The following is a 23,047-nucleotide window of genomic DNA, read 5'->3' as shown; positions in this document are numbered from 1 at the left end:
ACACAGATGATCTCGCAACTTATCCCTTGCATGCAAAAAATGCCTGCTCCGCGCTGCACATACAGGTTCTTTGTATCATCCATTTCAGAAATGCATCATCTTGTTAAAAATACTGACGTTTTACTACTGCACTGCAATTATACCAATATGTTTCAACGAGTTATGTGCATATTTAATAACAATTCAACAATTAAACTCCACAACATTCCCGTTTCACAACTACAAATAAAAGTAAACAAGATGCATTTCTTGTTAAGTTTTCCTGGGAATACTTATCTGGTTTATCTGGTGTAGAGAGGAGAAGTTAGAAAACAAAAATTGCATTCTCCAAAAATTAGATTGTAGCTGTCAAGCACATAAAATAGATCACACTTCCCCACAGCTAAAGAAGCTGCACTAAGCAACTGCAGGAAATTATTCAAAAGCTCTTTTAACTGTCTATAAAGTTTAAATACACTTGCTCCTCTCGACATCAGACACTTTATTTTATTTATTACATAATCCTGACAGATGACTGAGATCCTCCACTGGTTTTCCTTTAATTTCTTATTATTTCTACACTTGGATGTTCACTTTACAAAGAGTGGGTTTTCACAAACCGGGAACGAGAAGTCGACATGGAGAGGAAACTGATAGACATCAGATTGTGAGAAAAGACACATTCACAGTAAACCGACATCGCTCAGTACATGTAAAAAAAAAATCTTTGCTTTGTTTGCATGTTTGCAAATGCATGCAGATGAACCACAGAAAATCAAAACACTAGACTAGAATCAAAGGTCAAGCGTCAAACCAAAGCTATCAACATCACTGTTTGAAGGCACTCCATCACTGAAATACCCAAGTATCACTTTCAGATAGGCCATCGGGAGAGGTGGGACAGAGAGTGGTCGAAGCCCTGTAGCTTTCCTCTCCCTGCATCTAAGAGAGTCTCAAACAACATCCAGACTTTCATGTTTGAAATGATACCAGATGCTAAAAACGACCTCGACCATATTTGTTAATGTCTGTGAAAGTTCTCAGTCATCCAGGTTATCGTAGTCAAAGGAGCTTGCAAAGAAAAGCGTCTGGACTTCTTTAAGTTACTTGAAGACGTTTCACCTTCATCCGAGAGGCTTCTTCAGTTCTAAGGTCAAATGGTGGAGAGTCCCAGATTTAAACCTAGTGGGAGTGTCCCCCCACAGAGGGACAAAAGGACCACCTGATGATCCTCTAATCACCTGAGCCAAGGTGTGGAACTGGGTGTGGGTCCCAATCAGCCAGAGTTTCGGGTGAGCTCATTGTGAAACCTGGCCCCACCTTATCATGCGAATTCCTGAGGTCAGATGGCCCAGGATGTGAGTGGGCGTTAAGGCGTCTGGGGAGGATCTCAAAACTGGATTATAGATGGCAGACAGTTGGTGTCGTAAACCACCGCCTCTGTTCAAAGATGGTCGCTCACAGTGGACATAGATGCTTCTTTCACTCCTCTTTCAAACCATCTGTCCTCTCTGTCCAAAATGTGAACATTGGCATCCTCGAAAGAGTGACCTTTGACCTTTAGATGCAGATGGACAGCTGAGTCTTGTCCTGTGGAGGTGGCTCTTCTATGTTAATAGTAAATCATCTTTATCCTTAATCAAATATGTAATCAAAATGTAAGTTTGGCCAATATGTTAAATGCGAAAATCATTGTTCTAATGTCTTAATCTTGTGTGTGGACACGATCCAGCTTTGACCTTGGTAGATTTGTGTGTGTCTGCAGGAATGTGAAAATATAAGAACTTTGTCGCCAAACTGTCATTATACATGATTTTGAATAAGAGAAATGGTATTAAGTGTTGTAATGATAATACATAATCCTAATTCATATGTGACTGATAGTTACTGACTTGACAAATTATGTTATGTAAGTATAACATGGAAAAGAGTCAATGAAGCAACCTTTGCCTTAGTTAGAAGTGAAAGGTCGAAGATGGAGGAAAGAGAGACGGGGAGGCAAATGGGCATTTGCAGTGTTTTTTCATCTAGTTCTTGTGATGAGCAGAAGACATCATCTGAAGATTCAGTCCCTGAGGTCCATAGTTAGAAATGCTAGTGCCAACAGGTAGTGCCAGAGGAGCCACCACCACCCAACCCTAGTGGACCTACAAGTTGGTTTTATTATTTTTGACTTTTTCTCTGCTCATTTTTACCATAGGTGTCACGGCTGCCGAGGCGAGTCGTGTGGTGTTGGAGGGAGAAAGGACCCAAAATGCAAGCCGTGGATGAGAATGCTAGTGATGTTTATTTACAAAGTGGAGTGGTGGCAAACAGGCAATGAGGGAGGACAATAAACTAAAGAAACCTAAACTGGGAAAACTAAATAACTAACCTGAGAAGATACCAAAAGGGATGCGGAACGGGACACCGTGGGACACAGCGTGACGCAGACGAACTGGCAACAGGCAGGAGAACACACAGGGCTTAAATACACACAGCAGTAATCAGGGGATGAGAGACAGGAGGGCAACACAGCTGGGAGAAATCAGAGCTGACGGGACAGGGGAAACGCAAACTGAACACACTCACATCAGACGGAGACCTTCACAATAAAACAGGAAACTCACAGACACAGAACTAAACAGACAGATTCACAAGCAGACAGTGTGACACCATGGACAGACGGAGGGAACACAGAGAAGTGGGAGCAGGCAGGCAAAGAACAGAAACCTAACAAATGGCAAATCACAACAGAATACATACTCGGAATGAACAAAAGCATAAGGAAACACAAAACACTGAGTCGGCAGGCTCAGGACCATGACAATAGGGGCAGGGTAGGTAACAGGGGCAGTTAGTACTGGGTGAATCCCCTCACCCATTCACCCATCCTTAGGCTCCATCTGAACTCTGTGTTGCCATAATATTCATAGAATCAGAATAGGACTTTTTAATTAGAGCGCTGAACCAGACTTCCTGTGTTGGGGTGCAAGGTCTAAGTGAATTCAGCTTCATTGTTAATGTGTTGGAACAGAAAATCTGGACCTACAGTGGAAGAAAAAAAAAGTGGATATTTTTGACTTTTTCTCCTCGGTTCTGAACGAGAGCGTTGATGTTGCTGGCAATGGACAGTTGCATTAATATTGATGGTTACACCCTAGTGCAAAAAAGGGGATGGACACAAGTCTTTTTGTAGAGGTTATTCAAGCCGTGGCATTTGTTAGGGTTGAAAGGACGACTGTAAGCTCCATATTTTTACTTTCTTTCCTCAAAATAGCCTCAACTCTTTTCTCTGAAAACACCATTTCATGTTTAACTTTAAAATTTCAAACGGGACAACATTTTTTTCTTAATGTGGCACTTATAATTAGTCACACTTTCCCAGTTTTTCCTTCCTGATTTTCTTTCAGAAAAAGGTTCATGAATCGGCTCTCTTATAGCAGCTGTTTATTGATGGTTGTTAACAATTTCTTCTTGCCTTCTTTGCCTTGCTGTTAATTCATTATGTTATAAAAGGTAAATAACATTTAATGAAAAGTCAGAAATGTTCATAATAAACAGAAGTAACAGTGTGAATTCAGAATCTTTATTGTTTTTATTATCCTTCACTCACTTGTGGCCTCAGGTGAAAGTTTAATTCAATTCAATTTTATTTATACAGCACCAACTCACAACAGTCACCTCAAGCGGCTGTATATTGTAATAATACATACAGAGAAAAACCCAACAATCATGAGACCACCTCTGAGCAAGCACTGAAACTGAAACAGGAAGAAACCTCGGGCAGAAGCAGGCTCAGGGAAGGGCCGTATGCTGCGACCGGTTGGGGTGAGAGAAGGAAGATGTGCTGTGGGAGAGAGCCAGAGATTATGTTTAAAGGATGTAATGTGTCAAATTAATCATGAAGACTAAACTGAGATGTTTTGATGCAGTTAACCTATCCCCACTTGTGGATTCCAAGTCCAAAAGTCCTGTTGAAGCAACTATTAGACTGACTATGGTCACACATGTGTTCTCTTTTCCCTCACTTACTTCACTTTTAATGTCCATCACTCATTCTGATTTGATAAATGCACAGAGAAAATCCTGAATGCAGTTTGAACACACAGAAGAGTGTGCACCATTGGATGGTGAATTCACAATTGTTGCTTCATTACCTGCTCAGCTTACCTTTTGCTAAAGGTGGTGTCTCTTGTACTCACTTTACCAAACATTACTCTCATGTATAATTGCTGTAACATATAAGTGCTCATACTCAGAAACACACTTTTGGAAGTCGGCTCCAGTAAATGATCATAATACCAGTGCTTGCTTTGCTAGTCCAACCCTCACAAATCTAAAAAAACTGGTTATGTTTTGATTCTGAAACTATGATACACATGATGTTGATGCTCAGTGTTGGTTACAGAAATAATCGTGCTGAACAGAAACAAGATTTTGGCTTCAGATTGTGATACTTGGAGTGGGTGTAAATTTGGTTGCACTGTTTTCTCAGCCCTGAAAAGTCTCCTGTACTTATCAAGTGTTGTTTTAAAAATTTGACCCATTCACAGTGTTGGGAAGGTTACTTTTAAAATGTATTCCATTACAGATTACAGAATACATGCCCCAAAATGTATTCTGTAACGTATTCCGTTACGTTACTCAATGAGAGTAACGTATTCTGAATACTTTGGATTACTTAATATATTATCATGCTGTTTACAACTACATGAATGTACTATTGCTGTGATTTATTACTGTTACTGAAGGTCCGCGGCTCCGAACCGTAGTAAAGGGACCTCTGGCTAATACGGTGGGTTCTGTGTCGGCTCGTAGCCGAAAACTAGCTTTACTTTGTTGTCTGGGTCAAGTTTGCTAGCAGAGACAGAGAGAGGAGTTGAAAGGCTGCTCCAACAGAACTTATTGTTTCAGAGGAAAACACGAACACGGTGTACAGTCGAGTCTTAATAGCTTACTTACAACTGGGCTCGTCAGGCTCTCTTCTTGGCTGCAGTGGTTATTATTATATTTACATGCTTCCAGCTCCCGTTTTTGCTCGATGACAGCTCGTACTTTTCCTTTTTCTCCCTCCCTCGCTCACAGACACATAACGGGTATGGCAGTCCATTCTCCCTGCAGCACGGACTACACTGCCTATGATGCTACATTCTTTAGAGCTATACCTGTAGCATTCTGCCTATTAGCTTAGCACAACAACAACAAAAAGGCCTCTCTCACCCAGGAAACACGCAGAGAGAGCGTCACCCTGTAACCATGGCAACCGTAACGCTGCCACCTGGAACAACAGAACGTAGCTGTCAAACAAAACCCAAACAGTCCTGACCCGCGACAATATGAAACAGGAAAGTACCGCCGTGTAATCCATTTATTTCAACAAAGTAACTGTATTCTAAATACCACCTTTTTAAACGGTAACTGTAACGGAATACAGTTACTCATATTTTGTATTTTAAATACGTAACGGCGGTACATGTATTCCGTTACTCCCCAACACTGCCCATTCACATGTACTTTCAGAACCTGTAACTCAAAATATTTAGTGTGGAGGTAAATGTTTACATGGGTACACTCAATAAAGCTATTGTACAAAAACATTAAATAAAAATCAGCTGACTTGTAAAGGTTTTTCATGGGATGACCAACATGAAACTCTGTGTATAAAGTATTATTTTAGTTTTCAAGCCTATTAACTGCATTCAAATATCATCGAGCAAATAGTAGATATGTAAATGGATCAACTGACCCTGAACCATCCCATAGTTACGCTTCTCAGTTACTGGGGACTCACCATGATGCACCAAGCCTTACTCCACTCATGCCTATGTTTCCACTTGGTTTTGCCCATATGGATTTGATGTGAGAAACCCAAGTGGGTCCCATATATACTAAACAATCTTGAGCCCACATAAAATATATGCCCATATTAACTTAACATAACCCATATGGGGCCCACATAGACATGTTTTCAGGGTCTGACTTGCATTTGCCCATGTGCGACCCATACAGTTTGACCAGGTGGGCCCCACCTGTGTCATCAGTGCTAAAGAAATATATTGATTACCTCACTTTGCCCCATATGGGGCCAACATTTCAGGGTTTGACTTGCATTTGCCCATGTGTGACCCATATAGATTGACCAGGTGGGCCCCACCTGTGTCATCGATACTAAAACATATATTGATTACCTCACTTTGCCCCACCTGGGGCACACAACAACAGCCTATCCTTAAATGACTGTGTTAGCCCATGTCTATCCTAGGTGGAAAACCCAAGTGGGCCCTACGTGTGTTTCCCATTTTGGACCAAGTTAAGTGTTTCCCATGTTTGACCCAGCAAGGACCTACTATATGTTTCCACTTGGTTTTGCCCATATGGTTTTGATGTGAGAAGCCCAAGTGGGTCCCATACATACTAAACAATCCTGAACCCACATAAAATATAAGCCCATATTAACTTAACATAACCCATATTGGGCCCACATAGACATGTTTTCAGGGTCTGACTGGCATTTGCCCATGTGGGACCCATACAGTTTGACCAGGTGGGCCCCACCTGTGTCATCAGTGCTAAAAATATATATTGATTACCTCACTTTGCCCCATTTGGGGCCCACATAGGCATGTTTTTAGGTTCTGACTTGCATTTGCCCATGTGTAACCCATATCGTTTGACCAGGTGGGCCCCACCTGTGTCATCGATACTAAAACATATATTGATTACCTCACTCTGCCCCACCTGGGGCACACAACAACAGCCTATCCTTAAATGACTGTGTTAGCCCATGTCTATCCTAGGTGGAAAGCCCAAGTGGGTCCTACGTGTGTTTCCCATTTTGGACCAAGTTAAGTGTTTCCCATGTTTGACCCAGCTAGGACCTACTAAAAGTGCCCACTTGGGATTCCCCATATGGGTTTAATGTGAAAAACCGAAGTAGGCCCTATACAAAAAGCCCAGTTTGAGCCCATGCCCATATGATACCCATCATCCAGCCCGCACAAAAACCAGGTGGGGCCCATATATACATGTTGGCTGGGTACTTCCCTCTCGAGTGGCAAGGTGGTAGAAAATGTTCTACCACTGCTACACAGAAAGACCCCAGCCAGGGTCAAACCAGGAACCTTCTTACCTTGACTTGCAGTCCACTGGGGTGGTTGTAGCTCGGGAGCTCTCTTTGGCTGGTGGTTCAACCCCTGGCTCCCCCAAGTCTGTATGCCAAATATCCTTGGGCAAGTCACTAACCTAAGCAACCCTAAGTTGCTCTCTGATGAATGCGTGTGAATGTGGCATGTTGTATAAAGTGCTTTGAGTGCTCTGGTCCATTTACCATTCCAAATATTGAGTGGTCAATAAGAATAGAAAAGAGCTATATGAATGCAAGTACCTTACATCTGTAGCCCCATTATATGCAACTATTGCATGCCAGTAGCATTTGTATAATCTCACTCTCTAGTTTTAAGTTGTTTTTCTTTCTGCTGCTGGAGATGCTGTCAATAAAAAGGAGTTCTTATTTCACAAAGTCTCTAACTGATGCTCATAGGGGACCTTCTGATAGTTGGGGCTTGTTCTCTAATATTGCAGGATCCATATGTCACAATAAAAAGCGCCTCAAGGCTATCACTGATAGAATGTGAAAATGATATGGATGCTAAAAGATGACATGCTAAAGCAATATTGTGATCGCAGCATATATTTCATCTTTAAATATCCTTTCTAACTTATTTGATTCCGTCTTGATCAGTTAAAAGTTACACAATGTCACAGTGATTTGCAAACCATGAATTTGCACTATTAATCAACTTTATCTAGATATTTACTTTAACCCAATACATTTTTGCAGAAGATACTAAAAATTTTGTAACATGTATTACAAATTTTCTCAGACTTATGTCTGAACTGCACGTTCATGGTTTTAACTTTGTATGATGCAAAATTGACACAATATTAAATTTTGAGGTGCAATGACATCTCCGTAACAATGCAAAAACATTTACCATAGAACATCTCATCTATTATTCATTGATTGTGTTGACACTTTTATTTTACTTTGAAGCTGTCCAGACTGGTTATAGTCGGGGATTTTAATATACACGTTGATGATGACTCTGACCTCTTTGCCAGAAGTTTCCTTAACGTCATGGATTCTTTTCATTTTACTCAGCATGTGTCTGGTCCCACACACACCAAGGGACACACACTTGTTTTTACTTTAGGTTTAAACATTGATTTTATTTGTACTGAGGACATTTTTATTTCGGATCATCATTGTATTCTTTTTAATCTGTCTTTTCATTTGTCCCTCTCTCCTATTCGACATGTGGTTAGCTCTCGCATCTTAACTACCTCTACTGCTGTTAAATTTTCCGATGCTTTTAATTTAGTTTTATCTCCTTATAAAGATGTTCATTTTTTAACAAATCTTTTTAATAATCATTGTCTTTGTATTTTAGACAATGTTTGTCCTGTCAAAGCTAGACTAGCTCCTGTTTCAAAGTCGTCTCCCTGGATAAATGACAGCATTCGCTTCTTAAAGCGTTGCTGCTGTAAGGTTGAGCGTTTATGGAGGAAAACTCTCTTTTAACACTTCAGTTCGAGATGCGAGGGCGGCCTATTTCTCAGATTTAGTGTCTAAGAGCAGAGGTAACCCCAAGGTACTATTTGACACCATTAGTGATATTGTTGCTCCTGCTCCACATGCTGTCCCAATTTCATCAAATGAAGATTGTGAAAAATTTCTTTCTTTCTTCGTTGAAAAAGTCAGCAACGTGAGGAACAATATCTCTCCTTCTGTGTCTCTCTTGTCTGCTCCAACTCAAGCTAAGCCTGTAATTTTAGAATATTTTTACCTGTGTCCTTACCTGAGCTGGTCAAGTTAGTTAATTCAATGAAAGCATCCTCCTGCTCTCTTGATATTTTACCTGGATCTTTGTTTAAAAATGTCTTTCAGTCTGTTGGTCCCTGTGTGCTCACAATTATCAATACCTCACTGGTTTCTGGTCGGGTCCCTGTTTATTGTAAGAATGCTGTCATTCACCCACTGTTAAAAAAAACCTAAGCTTGATGCTTCTCTTCTTAGTAACTACAGACCTATTTCAAAATTACCGTTCATTTCTAAGATTTTAGAAAAATATTGTGGCTAAGCAGCTTATAGCTGTTTTAGATGAATACAGCATTCTGGATAAATCTCAATCTGGCTTTCGTAGAGCTCACTCTACTGAAACTACACTTCTTAGAGTCCCCAACAACATCTTGATGAGATGTGATGCAGGAGAATGCTCCGTTCTGTTGATGTTGGACCTGACCTCTGCCTTTGATACTGTGGACCATCATATTCTGCTAGATAGGCTGAGACACTGGGTGGGTATATCAGGGGCTGCTTTGGACTGGTTTGAATCCTATTTGCATGAACGATCCTTTTCTGTGGCTACCTCTAAGTACAGTTCCTCTTCTACTTTTCTTGCCTATGGTGTGCCACAAGGTTCAGTTTTGGGGCCTTTATTGTTCTTACTGTATTTACTTCCTCTTCAACACTTGTTGAGCACTTTTAAGGACATTTCGTATCACTGCTATGCAGATGATATTCAGTTATATATCTCCTTTAAGCCCCATGATGTTTCCAAGCTACAGATTTTGCATAAGTGCATAGACTCCATTAGATGTTGGATGGCTGGAAACTTTCTTCAACTAAATGAGGAGAGGACTGAAGTTCTTGTTTGTACCTAGTGTTATGGAAAACTTGGGTCCACTTGCTACATTTGCAAAACCGTCTATCAGGAGCCTTGGTGTTAGTATTGACTCAGCTCTGACTTTGGATGCCCATGTAAAATCTCTGGTTCGCTCCTGTTTTTATCACTTGAGAAACATTGCTAAGCTGAGTCCCATTGTATTGCGCTCCGAATTAGAAATTGTCATTCATGCATTTGTTTCATCTCGTCTGGACTATTGTAATTTTTGTTTACTTGTTTATGTAAAGCCTCTTTGGAGCATCTGCAAGTTGTTCAGAACGCTGCTGCAAAGCTTCTGACCAAGTCCTCCAAGTTTTCCCATGTCACACCCCTGCTGATCCAGCTGCACTGGCTCCCCGTTAAATTCAGAATCCAGTTTAAGGTTTTGACCTTGACCTTCAGGGCTCTGCATGGACAAGCACCAACATATATAAGCGAACTTTTACATCCATACATTCCCAGCAGGTCCCTGAGGTCATGTGACCAGGGCTTGCTTGCTGTCCAACACACGAGGCTGAAAACAAAAGGTGACAAAGCTTTTGGAACTGTGGCCCCCAGATTGTGGATCTCTCTCCCTTTGAGCCTGAGATCTGTGGACTCAGTGGTCGCTTTTAAAAAACAGCTAAAAACTCTTTTTAAACTTGCTTTTTGTTGATTTTTATTTTTAGGTTTTAGCTTCTGTGAAGCACTTTGTGATTTTTATCTTGAAAAGTGCTATATAAATAAAGTTTTACTTACTTTACTTACTGATCAATGTTTTAAACTGTTTTAAATATGGATTAAGTTACATTTAACACTTTCAAGTGAAACACAAAGTCTGAAGAAAGAAGACACACAAGCAGACTCTATACAACTGGAGATGCAGTTTTTCTGACGCACTTGTCTCCTTCCTGCTGATGAATGAGATGAAGACTGGTGAAATAATCATCCTCAGATAACATTTTGCTCCAAATTTGCACTTTTGTCTGACGTTGCACAAAGCAGGACTTTCAGTGGTTTCTGCCAAAATGCATTTGCAAGGAAAACAGACATTATCAATATCTTGATAAGGCAGCATGCATGCTAACAAAGCATGCTTTGATAGCAACAAACTAACAAAGCGTGCATGACCATGAGAAAATAAATGGATTTCAAAAAATAGTTCAGGCGATCTAAATCAAAGCAGAATTTTGATTGATGATTTGTTAAATTCTGTCGAGTCAGCATTGAAATAATCAGACTTTTGCAGCATTTTATTATTAAATTAAATCAACACTTATAAGTACGTATATAAATGAATTTGCATTTCACAGAATCACTGTATTTTTATTAAATATTATTTATTTCATTTATTTTTATCTACTGATATTTTCAGGCATAGAGTCTCTTTCTCTCTCTCCTCTCCCTTGGAGCTGTTCTTTTAAAATAACGGAACAAGACTATAGTGCAAGAAAAAAAAAACATTCAGACTATAAAAATACACAACATTACAGCATGACCACTCAACTAGATTCTTTTTCTAATTCAAATATCATCAACAGATCCAAGTCTTAAATAAACGTGTGCCCCACGGCCCAACAATCTGAAACGGTAGCAGTCAGTCAACTTTGAATCATTGTGATTCACGGAGTTCATTCTCCAGGTGGCTTGAGTCTTCTTGAATAGTGCTACATTATCATCCACTGCTTGACATAATTTGAATTTGAGTTCGTGTGCTGATGAAATAAATCAGAGTTGATCTGATCTGCTGTATTTGAGTCTGATGCTCCGGGGCTGCCGCACTCCCCAAAACCACTATCGATTGTGTCCAAGTCCACATGAGGGTAGCCATCCTCTGACTGCTCAAATGAGTCAAGGGATACCCTCTCTGGTTCATCAAACTGATCGTGAGGCTGGAAGTTTAGGTTTTCCACTAATAGGTCATTGGATATGCGGTTTTCATGCTGTGGTAATACCCCACTTTGTCTGTCCATCCTGGACACGTGAGGCTCCTCTAAATCATAGCTGGCATGCTCTCTGTTGTCTTCCTCAAAGGAGCCCAAGCTTGCTCCATCTTGGTAACTTCTGAGGGAGCTCTGTGATGTAACTTCCTCATCAAAATCTTCTCCAGATAAGGTTACAGTATGGATGGAGATGTGTCCAGTGGAGTGGCTGTTGCCCTGTGAACTGTCACCGTCTGGAAAGTGCAGCAGCACGTTGCTGTGAGGCTGCAGCATGTGGTGGATGTCGCCACCTTGATTCGTCTCGTTGTCCTCGTTGTCTCGCTGCTTCTCGTCGCTCCAGTGAAGTATGTCGTGCTGCTTCTCACTCATCGTCTGAACATTTGGACTGATCCTCAGGTAATCATACTCACTGAATACAGGCTTCACCCATTCCTGTAAGAGAAAAACGGGGAAAACATCAACATGCTGGACTAAAGAAATGCTAAAAAGTGTCAGCTGAATGTTTAAGAGCGTGCTTTGTCATCTTCTCATGGAAACAGTCTGCACCAAAAGATTTGCATGAGAATTAAAATCCTAACAGTGTCATTCACTGGCTGCAGCGTGAGTGCCTGCCAAGCATGCTGCTACCCTTCTGCACATCCAAAAGGTTGTGCAGAAGCTGCATGACAACCCACTACATCCACTTTTCCACTCAGGAAGTGTTTGAATTTGAATATCATATCTATTATCATTGCTCTAATGTGTGGGGGTCTTGCCGTTTCTCTCCCCACCTCCAGCTTTCAGTGTATGTATGTGGAAGCATGGGGAGGTCCCAGAGGAGAGCAAAGCTGCCAGACTGCTGGCGGAAATATCAGTTCATTTGACTATTGTGGTAGATAATGGATTTCAATATTTTCACTGTTACCAAAGAACTAATACTTAATTAAAAATCACCTTTTACAAAAGCAAAACAAGTTTGCTTTAATGTTGAGAACCTTGTCCTTATCTTAGGTTCTTTTGCAAGTGTGGTTGAGACATCCGGACAAGTACCTAAGTGTCTGGGGCTTTCACAGGATCAAAAGATTTAACTGTTAGTGCCAGGACCAGAAATGTTTAAATGGTACAGGTCCTGAAATTTTTTGTTTCTACTAATACAAATACTAGTCGCATGTGGAAAGACTGCAGGGAGTAGCTCAAAAGGAGCATATATGTCCTATGCTCTGAGAAATTATTTGTGATTCTTACTTTAATGCACTATTAAAGTATGTCTCTTTCTTAAAATGCACATTACTTTACAGCGACCCATACGTGTCAATGAGGTGTAAACCTTCTGCAATTACCACTGGTTTGCAGCAAGCTGATGGCCAGATAAGCATGAATCAGTTTCTCAAAGCATAGGCCACCACATCCTGGAAAAAAAGCTCTTCAGCACGACAGTCTTTTTAAAATCGCTGAGAGAAAGGAAGCACTCTGCACCACAAGGGTGAAAGACACTGCAAACAAACTACAACCATATCTGAGTGAAAGACGTAATACAGAGTTTTGCATTTAAGGACTTAAAAAGTGGGTAAGTGGCAGTGGAGTGGGTTACCCAACAATTAGGAGGGTAGCAGTGCGAACCCCACTCCTCAAATGTTCCTTGAGCAAAATAATCAACCCTGTTTAGTGCTTAAAGCACCCTGGGCATTCTTTATGAAAGCGTGTGGGAATAGGTGAATGTGGTTTGCAGTAAAGTGTGTTTTAAGCCCCCCCGAAAAAGGTTCAGTTACCAATAACAATACTGCCACCTTCTGATAGGAACTGGTGCCAAATAAAGAGTTACAGCGGGACAGTCAACATTGACAAACCAAGTAAGAATAATCTCCTGTTGCCTGATGTTGTTTCTGACATTTGCTGCAGCAGCGCACTCTACTGAACAATGTGTGCAACTGCATCCATGGCCAAAGCTAATGAATTCGACTTGTTGCTCGTACTCGGGAGCAATTCATCAACTAGAGTGAGAACTGAGGCGGATGTGTGGGTTTTTTTTGTCTGTCACCAAATTGCTGCGGGGCTAATTTGATACTTTCTGGAGATGTGGAACATTTGCAATGGAAGAACCGTTCTGCGTAAAAGGTCTATTTTAAAGGTATGTTTAAATTATACTAGCAGGTTCTTTCAATGTGCTCTACACTCATTTATAAACGAGATGTGGTGAAGCTGCTCTACTGGATTGTTTTTATTCTAAAGAGGCAGCAAATGAGAAGCAAAAGCAGACATGATAGGGTGTTTTTAACCCAGCTATTTAGAAATACAGTGCAGACTATCTGCTTGGATTTGAAATGAGTTAACATAAAGAAAAGGGAGTGCATTTTGTAAGAAATAATGATCAATATTTCCCTAAGCTTAGAAAGAAAAATAGCATAAATCACATTAGGGTAAATACACGGGGTAATAGAAGATGACGCGATTCATAAAGAAGCAGCAAAACTATTTCAAAAGTGCAAACCACGACCTTTTCACTTGTGTGCCTTTCAGGTGAAGAGCAGGCTGTTTTTAGTCTAGTACTATGTCAAAGCAAAGATCAAAATAGATTCACCGGTGGTATTTTCCACTGGGGTGGAACAGGTTTGACTTTTATACACAAATATCAACCCACAAGATTTCATACTGATATCTGAAAAGGTTCTTGAAGCCCCTGCACACTGACTCATTCACATCACGGAGTCCCTTAGTGTGAAGTCTGGGGAAAGTCCCACAAAACAGGGTCCAGATGTGCAGAAAGTCCCCCTGTGGCAGCACCTGCTGGCTCGATTTGGAAATTACACACAAAACGCAACGAGTGACGTCGTTTTGCCGTCTTACCTTGAAGTTCCCTTCGTAGTTGTGATACAGGGGTTTGAAGAACTCATCCGGTCTCGGGATGTACGTGATCACCTGAAGCTTTCTCTGCCAACACCTGAGACAAATGTGAAATGATTTTTAAAAACCGAACAACAGGCAGAGAAGGAACAATGACATTTATAGCTCAGTGTCGCGTCTTGTGGAGGTGATTTTCGTTTTCAGTACGCGAGCTGAGCAGTTATGAAGTTGTGGTCAAAGGCAACAGCTCTCTCAGTTACGAACTAGAAATGCTGATAACACAACAGATTTCATGTGAAAGACTATACAGAGTTAAGCAGAATTCATTAGTCACATCTTGCTATTTGACTATTTGTTATCTATAAGACATAATGATAAGTTTATTACGAGTAGAGAAAATTTTCCTTTCTATGAAATGAACACTTGAAAGTTGTTAACAGCGCTGCGACTTGACTCGACTAATCCTTGTCTGGATTTAGATTCTTTACCGCCATAAGACGAGGAAAACTTTGACGCACGTTTCAGCATTGTTTGTGGCCTAAACTGAGATGATTCTCAGGGCTGGAATGATAATAAAGGACTTTTTTTTTATTATAAAGCTCCCTGCAATAATTACGATATACATAGTGTCACATGTCGTGTCACTTGGAGCGTTTTTCTGTATAAAACAAGCCACAGGTTTAAAATAAACAAAGCTGAATCCAACAGTTTGTCCCTGAAACAGTTTCTACTAAAACTGATCGTTCAACGTTTATCAGTGTATGATCGCTTTCAGCTGTGGCTAACACTGTGCCAGTGGCTAACACTGTGTTAGCCACTGGCACAGTGTTAGCCATTCGTCTGTACCCAAGAGAGATGTGTTAGAATCATTTCAAAAACCCAAAACCAAAAGGTGCGATCACTCCTCTGAGAAGAACATTTCATCGTCCTTATTTGAAACAGGTAAGAAAGAAAACAAACAGAACAAATGTAAGCACAGAGTTCATGTGCTTTTGTGAACTTGTGTAGGTTTCTTGTAACCGTGTGAACTTGATAAGCGAGGTGTTCTCGGTTCTCTGACACTGATGCTCTGCATAACTTCCTATGTCTGCTAGCCTTTTCAGTGCAAGAGCTGCACACGTACATGCTGCAGTGGTTTCTCTATATGTGGGAGGTGATGCCAGGAAAATGCAGATTAAAGCTTTGTTAATCATTTACTGGAAGCCTTACTGTTGACCTCCACTATTAAATTGTTTCAACTCTGCTGAGTTGTTTCTTTTTGTGCAATTAATGAAGATTTGGCGGAAATCTGACAATGCAAACGATTACGTTTTTAATTGTGATTGTTTGCTGGGGTTTAAAAAAGAAAAGACAGTGTTTCAAATACTTACGTTTTCTGTGAATAACACAGAAGCAGGCAAAAAATGAAGACAGTAACGATGGACAGGAAGATGTGCCACCAAGTACCTGGAAAAAAGGCATTTAAAATTTTTAGTCTTAGACAAACAAATGACACCCTTCCTGTTACTGAAGCGTATGCATGAAGACACATGCAGAACGTAAACGCATAAGACACTTTCAAATAAGCTTCCACCTTCAATATTGATGCTACTTTGAACATTAAGGCTACCTTTGACATTTAACGCCTCTGTTTTCCAGTTTGCAGTGGAACTCCATTCACTCCATGGACCCTGAAGGAAATATTCAGGACAATATGTGGCTTGAACATCCACAGTATAATTGGTTTGTGGTTGTAGTTCATTGTGGTTGATCAGAATGTGCATTTCTGACACTCTTTCCTTGGACAAAACTGGATCCTGTTAGGAACAAAATAAAAAACGTCAGAATTTCGTGAGCAGAGAAATTTCACAGTGATGTTTTTTTTCCAATCTCACGTCCAAGTTATTGGTTTTTATATTTATATTACCTTCAACAAGTTTTCGCTCGTTCTTATGCGGACTCTGTATCTGAGGCAGGCGGCGGCGGCGGCGTCGTCGTCATGGCTCCAGGTTATGTTGTAGAATCCCGCTGCGTTTTCAACTTGAACGTTTAAAGGAGGCTTAAATTTCACTGTGAAAACAAAGCCCCGGGGGAATATTATGAAAATGTGTGCATGCCCAGAAATGGCAGCTGGACGTTATTTTTAGCTTTTGTTTTAATTTCGAGTATAAAACAGATGGGCGGGCATTCACCGGCAAACAACAATTCGGGTAAATTGGGAAAGTTGCCAGAATGATTCTTGTAACTTCTGGATTTTCTGAACTCTCAATCTGTGTTGGAAATTGTTTAATGTATGGACGGTGATCAATAACCATACGCCTATAACCAAAATAGGGAACATATTTAACATGCCTTAATTTGTCTTTAACACACACTTTGACGCCACTGAAATGTCACTGGAGGACCAACAGCCTGTTTTCTGTAACCTTTTTATGTGTTCAGCAGAGATGACACATAGTGAAATGTCAGACTGAGGAGTTATCAGTTTTACTTACCCACTTCACTCAGGTTCCAGCTGGATGACTCATTTATGAATGAGCTGCCTTCTTCGCTGACTGTCGTGCTGCAGACTGTTCCAACTGATGCAACATCATCAAAGCGCTCATCAATTATTTGACACCAGGACTGAGGCGGTCGGATAACACAGCTGCCATCAACGTCTTCATCTTCACCCCTAAAAAAAAACAACCCAAAACTGACTGTTTTTAATGGGGTCCTGATGATTTGCAGGTGGTTCAGTCATGCGCTAATATTTCTATAAGCAAAACACACCTGAATAAAAACATAAATATTCATTAGCCCGTTAACATTTTTTGAAGCCCACTGTTAAATATTTAAAGTGATTTTTAAAAACCCCAAACATGTTTTTATTTGTATTATCATATATAAAAAAGAAAAGCATCAACTGATCAACTAAATATTTAATAAATATAATGAATATGAACTAAAGCGATTAAAACTTCAGTGGTGTTGAAACAGTGTCGCCGCCAGGGAGTGCAGTTTGTCTCTCTGCTACATACGCTGTATGCTACATAGTGTCTCTTTAATGAGACATAAATCTAAAAATGTTTGTTCGTGCCAAATGTTTTCTGTGACAGATAAAGATTAAAGGCTTACACTTGTTTTAAACCCATCTTGGGCAATCAGTTCACACGAAGACGGCTGTTTGTACAAGTGTAAACAACCACCAATAGGCTAAGTGAGGGCTGCTTTGTAGACTAAAAGCTAATGTGTCCCCAACAAGACCCCAACAACAAAATACGTCATCAGTGCAGGACGTGGTGGTCCTTCATTGGCATCTCCTGCACCTTATTGCAAGTCACAAATTGTGATGTCTTTTTTGCATAATTCTTCCTAAGCAAAGTGTGCAGGGGAGATCCTCCAACCTTCTAGTTGAAATGACACCGAGTCAGGGAATTTTGGACCCAAATGATACAAGAAAGTTCTGATGTGTCCACTTGTGGTTAGATTGACCAAGAAATAAAGTCTAAGATAGCCTATTATTGTTGTATTTAATTCATAAACACTGGTAAATGCAACACTGGTCGATCAGCTCCTCATGCCAACTATGGCAAATAGATGAAAATCAGTTTATGCACTAAAACTGGACGATTTGACAACACATCTATACCGTAAAAAGGTTACTGAAGCTGGTAATGCATAAACCAATCAATCATTTCAAACAAGCCTCCACAAAGTGTTTGCATAAATAGCCACACTGCAACTTTTACCTGCAAATGACACTGATGTTAAGGGGATTCATCGGCACAGAGGCTGCGCACGAACAGTTCAACAACTCGCTGTAGTCTGTCCAGCAGGTGACATGGCAAAATGATGCAGATGCTAAAAAAAAACATTAACATTTATTCGTTTTCCAGTTTAACAATAATCTTCAAAATCAAAGCATTTCTTTTTTTTTTTTTTTTGCAGTTTTACTCAATTGAAGAAATTAATTTTGATAAAAAATGTAGCCACAAAAACCACGACAAGACAAACCCACAGCGCATCCGAAATACAATAAATGGATCGATATCTACAGAAATCAATGAAGTAAGAAAACAAAAAGATTACAAAGAGCTTGCTTACCTCCATGAAGGAAAAGAGCGAGGCGCCACAGCAAGAAAAAGAACACATGTTGGGGAGCCATGGGGCCACCCGCTGCTAACAGCTGCATGAAACACAGAAGAATTTAGAAAAAGCTGTGGTTGTGTGGCAGAAAAAAAGTGTTTTAAAAAGATATAAATAAATAGCTTTTTTGTAATGGACTTCTAAACTTGGACAAAGTGAGTAAGTGGCTAAAAATGAATATCCGACGAGATGAGCGTCAGATTTAGCAAGAACACTACAGCCTATACTTTTCTTAACAAATTCAAAATCCAAACTAATCAAATTAATCTTCAGCTTTTCACTGAGAAAAATAAATGATGATCTTACCGTATTTTAATTAAAACTCCAGCAACGTTACCGGTGAGCGAAGCGTCAGAGTCACAGATGCGCTGATGTCTGTGTGAGAACGCCAAGCGGAACAAAGCTGAGGCTGTCGGGCGTCATAGTCACAAGCGTGACTAAGGATGTGGTTTCAGACTCTTTGAGCAGAGTCAGTGTGGTGCTTCCCACCACTATGAATATGCAACAGATAAGAGAGAAAACGTCAACAGGAAACTGAAATTATCAAGACAATGCTGCCATATTTGTGTCACCTAATTTTAACAAAAAGCAGGACAAAAATAGATTTTTGAAGACCGAGCGGTGAATCCATTTTAGCATATTTAGAACCCCAGAACATTTTATTCTTTTACCGGCTGTCGTAAAATGTTTTACTCTTAGAAGAATATCATATAATAATAATATAACTTTAATAATGCATCATTTGTTCAAAGCATAACAAAAAATCAGTTTCATTCCTGTAATAATTTTGACACCTTCCCAAAGACCCCTATCACACACCTACTTACTACCTAATAACACTTAATTGGGGCTTTTTTAGAAGATTCCAGCAAACTGCGATACGTCTAGCCGTATGAGTCATAATGCTGATGCCGAGCCCCTCGGCGCTCGCTTTCAGTAATCAAATTAGCTCCAAATGTTTGCAGCTCTCCCATTTAATAGCAGCTTTCTCGAGTCGCGTTCCAGGTGTAAACACTTTATTATCTTAAATATAAAAGAGCACAGTATCAAGCTTTATATCAGGGGGTGTTATCAGACTGACATCACCGTGTGGGTGTGCAGACACGTCTATTTAATGTCATTGTATCAGTATTAGTCAAATCCAAATGCCATTTTACCACACAATTACACAAAGCCAAGCACCTGCAGTGGCTTTAACTGGGTTAAAAGACAAAATAGAAAAAAGTGAAGAAAATAACAAAGAGTCAGAGCTTAAAATATCACTTCACCCCATGATTTCTTCTAAAACCTTCAGACGATAATTCTGATTGCTCCAGTGCCCGACAGGACAGGCAAACATGTGTCATCTATGCATAAGATGTGCAAGGGAAGTCGTGCATAATACAATAAACAATACGTTTGCACAGTCATATGTCTTTCTTTATTACTCTGTCTGAAGAGTCTAAAGGTTAGTAAGGGCTAAAGCCAAATTATTAGCAAAATGGAGCTTTGACAAGCAAACCGAGCGTTCACTGAAAGCAGCACTGCTCGTCTTCCTCTTCCTCAAGTGCAACTCTCAAACAAAACACTAACCACCATTTAGCGGTTAGACACCTAAATGTAAATAGGAAAAAGAAGTGACGATGGCTCCTGTAATTCCTGTGTGGTTTGTCTGTCTGTCCACATGTTTCTCAGCATGATTAGACAAAATCTACCAGGTTCAATCTTATGAAATCATGCAGTTGAGAAAATAGGAGTGAAAACACCGGGCACAAATATCCAGCTGATGCGCAGCCCTCTTTGCTAACACACAACACGAGTAGTATATTTAGACATTTTACAGGACGATCCTGTTGTGTTTTGCATGTAGATCGCTGTCTTTATAATTCTAAAAGACAGTTGATTTGTCTTTGCAGTGGGCCTGCTGGCCTTTTAGATTCCCCAGAGCTCTGCATTATAGTGAGAAGTGCTTTACGCTTTTGATACAAGAGAAAATCATCAGTATATAGATGTGCCGGGTAGTATCACATTCATATAACAGCTGTGTTGACCTCGAGGCATCTCCACTTCGTTTGTTGTGTTCTGTGCTTTGCTTTGCAGCAGGTAACTGAGCAGCAATATAAAAGCGTCTTCCTTCCTGCAGTGACAGCCAGCCTTCAGATGTTCACCAGCTTAGCAACAGCACGATTCTGTGTTTTAGACACACTCTGCCACGTGTATGTGTGCGCTTTACACCACTGACAAACACACTCTTTTATTTAATTATGTTTTTGTAAAGTATCATTTTTGAAGTTACCACTTTATCTGATCTCTCCTCTTCTCGGGCTGTGACCGAGTGTAACACGAGACACAAGGTTGTTCTTCATATTTTTGCTCTGTCAGAAAATATACTTTAATTATTATATTTTATCTTGTTGTAAATTTCAAAACCTAAATCCAATAAACTGATTGATCAGGAAATGTTTACACGCAGCTGCTGAGGCTTGCACAAACGCTCCATAGTCACTAGAGGGCGCTGTGCATGAGCGTCACTTTAAACCCCCCCGCCCCCGCAGGTTTTAATGTGAACTGCTGATTTGACCAACACATTAACTGAGTTCTGGTTCTTCTTTCCTTAGAAACTAGAGCGCATGTGCAAAAAAAGCAAAGGCAGTGAATTTAGACTTGTACTGCTTATTTTTAAAATTATTTGACACTTTTCACAGCTTTTACGTGGACATTTGCGTTTTTATGAACAAATATAAAAGGTTCAGCTTATAGCTTATAAAAGGCGTTCAGGGGTCACATTAAAAGAGCGACCGTGTCAGTTATCAGAGATGTGAAACTAGTAGCACACGAAGCACGGCTGTAAAAGCCAGCGCTTAAATTGCATTTAATCATATTATAACAGTTTAAATATAATAATAATAAAATATGTAAAACTGTTTTTCTTTTTGTTTTGTTTTAATGCCTGCGTGACTTTACTGGCGGGCCTTTTTTGCGCGCGACACACTCTTAGACGCGCAGACCTAATTTTGGATATGGTCCATACTCACCGGGGAAGCCCGCAACGATGTTTTCCTCGTTTCGTTTTCACTTTGTGGACTCATGTTGAGACTCGTTTTGTCCCAGCAGTTCTTTCTTTTCTTTGCTTTTTTAATTTTTAAAAATTGCTCTATAATTTCTCTCCTCCCCCCCTCACCACACCACCTGACATTCATGTAATTTCACGTAATTACCTGTTGAATGTACTCACCAATTTATTAGCAGCTTTTTGTAAGAGAACCTCTTCTGTCGTGTTTTCAGACACGATATTTGTATCTACCGGGAGACTCTGGGACGTTTTTGACTCCAAACTTTTTTGGAGACTGAGAATCCAAAAAGTGGAAGAGGACCTTTGGTGCACGTACCAGCCCCTTCCTATCAGTTTATCAGTTTACAGACCCCATATGAAATACACAGCGCCCATGTGTGGTCCAGGCTCGTTATAGCAACGACATTCCTCAAAGTCCCCAAATTCCACCGTAACAAACGGGCCAGAATAAGTCAGCAACAACTTGACAACCTTTGATTTTATTAGTAAGAGACATTCAGACTCTGGCATGTCTGGAGACGGATCTAAGATACTCTAGTAAAAGTTAATATTTAATGTCTATTAAACATTTAATTAAGTAAATATGGTGCTGAAGCAAAAAATGATAATACTATACTACATATTAGTCATGATTTGTATTTTTTTGCACATGTATGTGGGAGGTAAAGAGTTCTCAGACCTCACCTCTTGAGATCAGCTTCCTCCTCCTGCTGCACCTTTCCTTTCTAGCTTGCTTCTTACTTTGCAAGTGTTGCACCTCCACGGTGTCGGTGCAACACTCTTTGCTGTGTGTACCAATCGGCAATATACTTTTTGTCATTGTGTGATTTTTCCATCTATAGTAAAAACAAAACAAAAACACTTTGGTAAAGCGCTGAGCTCAGTCTTAGAGTTGCTGAAGAAAGAAAGTAAAAAAAGATTAAACTAGAAAACTAAGTATGGTTTGGGAATTTTCCCTGTATAAATCAAGATTGATGCCCAGTCATACTGGGAAAGTCGTGACATGTCCTTTGTGGCGATGTTATTCCCCTTCTCTGTCCCTTTGTTTTTGGATAGCCCCAAACTTTCATGTGACAAAGCTGTTAATAACACACGAGAAGAAGAAGAAGATTGCATCTCGGTAGTAGATATGTCTTAAACAATTCACCATCCCATCTTTATACTTCTGTTTCTGTTATGTGTGCTCACCATTTATCCCTGAAAGTGATTACTTACAAATAATCGCATCTACCGTTGCTCGTCCCTTTAAATTTTACTTATGTAAACTTGCAGGTTTATGAAGTTCTTAAAAAATCGTAAAATATTTTTATTTGGAGGTGTTAAAAATATTTTCATGACGATAAATGCGGAACAGTAGTCAGAGAAACTCCTGGAAAGTCTAATCAACTTCATTGTTTCCTTAATTTCTTTTCCTGAAGTCTGCAGAGTTCTTATTTTATACATGCACGCATATGCATAAA

General features: G+C 40.0%; 1 protein-coding gene across 1 annotated transcript; it reads right to left on the bottom strand.

Annotated features, from left to right (window-relative positions):
* Window positions 1–11,234: 11,234 nt before the first annotated feature.
* il21r.1 (interleukin 21 receptor, tandem duplicate 1) lies at window positions 11,235–21,872 on the bottom strand. The gene is made up of 10 exons (XM_087847843.1): window positions 21,750–21,872; window positions 18,842–19,026; window positions 18,494–18,575; window positions 18,139–18,250; window positions 16,903–17,081; window positions 16,335–16,477; window positions 16,038–16,224; window positions 15,799–15,874; window positions 14,432–14,525; window positions 11,235–12,040 (listed from the first exon to the last, which is right to left on the bottom strand). The coding sequence occupies exons 3-10, from the start codon at window positions 18,552–18,554 to the stop codon at window positions 11,333–11,335; spliced, it is 1,560 nt and encodes a 519-aa protein (XP_087703969.1). The 5' UTR covers window positions 18,555–18,575; window positions 18,842–19,026; window positions 21,750–21,872; the 3' UTR covers window positions 11,235–11,332.
* Between the last annotated feature and the right edge of the window lie 1,175 nt (window positions 21,873–23,047).

Source organism: Neolamprologus brichardi, chromosome 11, assembly GCF_056152115.1.
Source record: "Neolamprologus brichardi isolate AB-2024 chromosome 11, ASM5615211v1, whole genome shotgun sequence".
Classification (NCBI taxonomy): Eukaryota; Metazoa; Chordata; class Actinopteri; order Cichliformes; family Cichlidae; genus Neolamprologus; species Neolamprologus brichardi.
The sequence above is the reverse complement of the archived record's forward strand: the minus strand, read 5'-3'. Positions and strand labels throughout refer to the sequence as shown.

Bases quoted from the DNA above. Each gene is read 5' to 3' on its own strand.
- il21r.1 (XM_087847843.1), bottom strand. From the start codon at position 18,554: ATGGCTCCCCAACATGTGTTCTTTTTCTTGCTGTGGCGCCTCGCTCTT. The intron at 16,478-16,902 runs GTAAGTAAAACT...TTGTTTTCACAG, and splicing joins CTGGAACCTGAGTGAAGTGG to TGAAATTTAAGCCTCCTTTA. The intron at 12,041-14,431 runs GTAAGACGGCAA...TTTCTCTTACAG, and splicing joins ACTACGAAGGGAACTTCAAG to GAATGGGTGAAGCCTGTATT.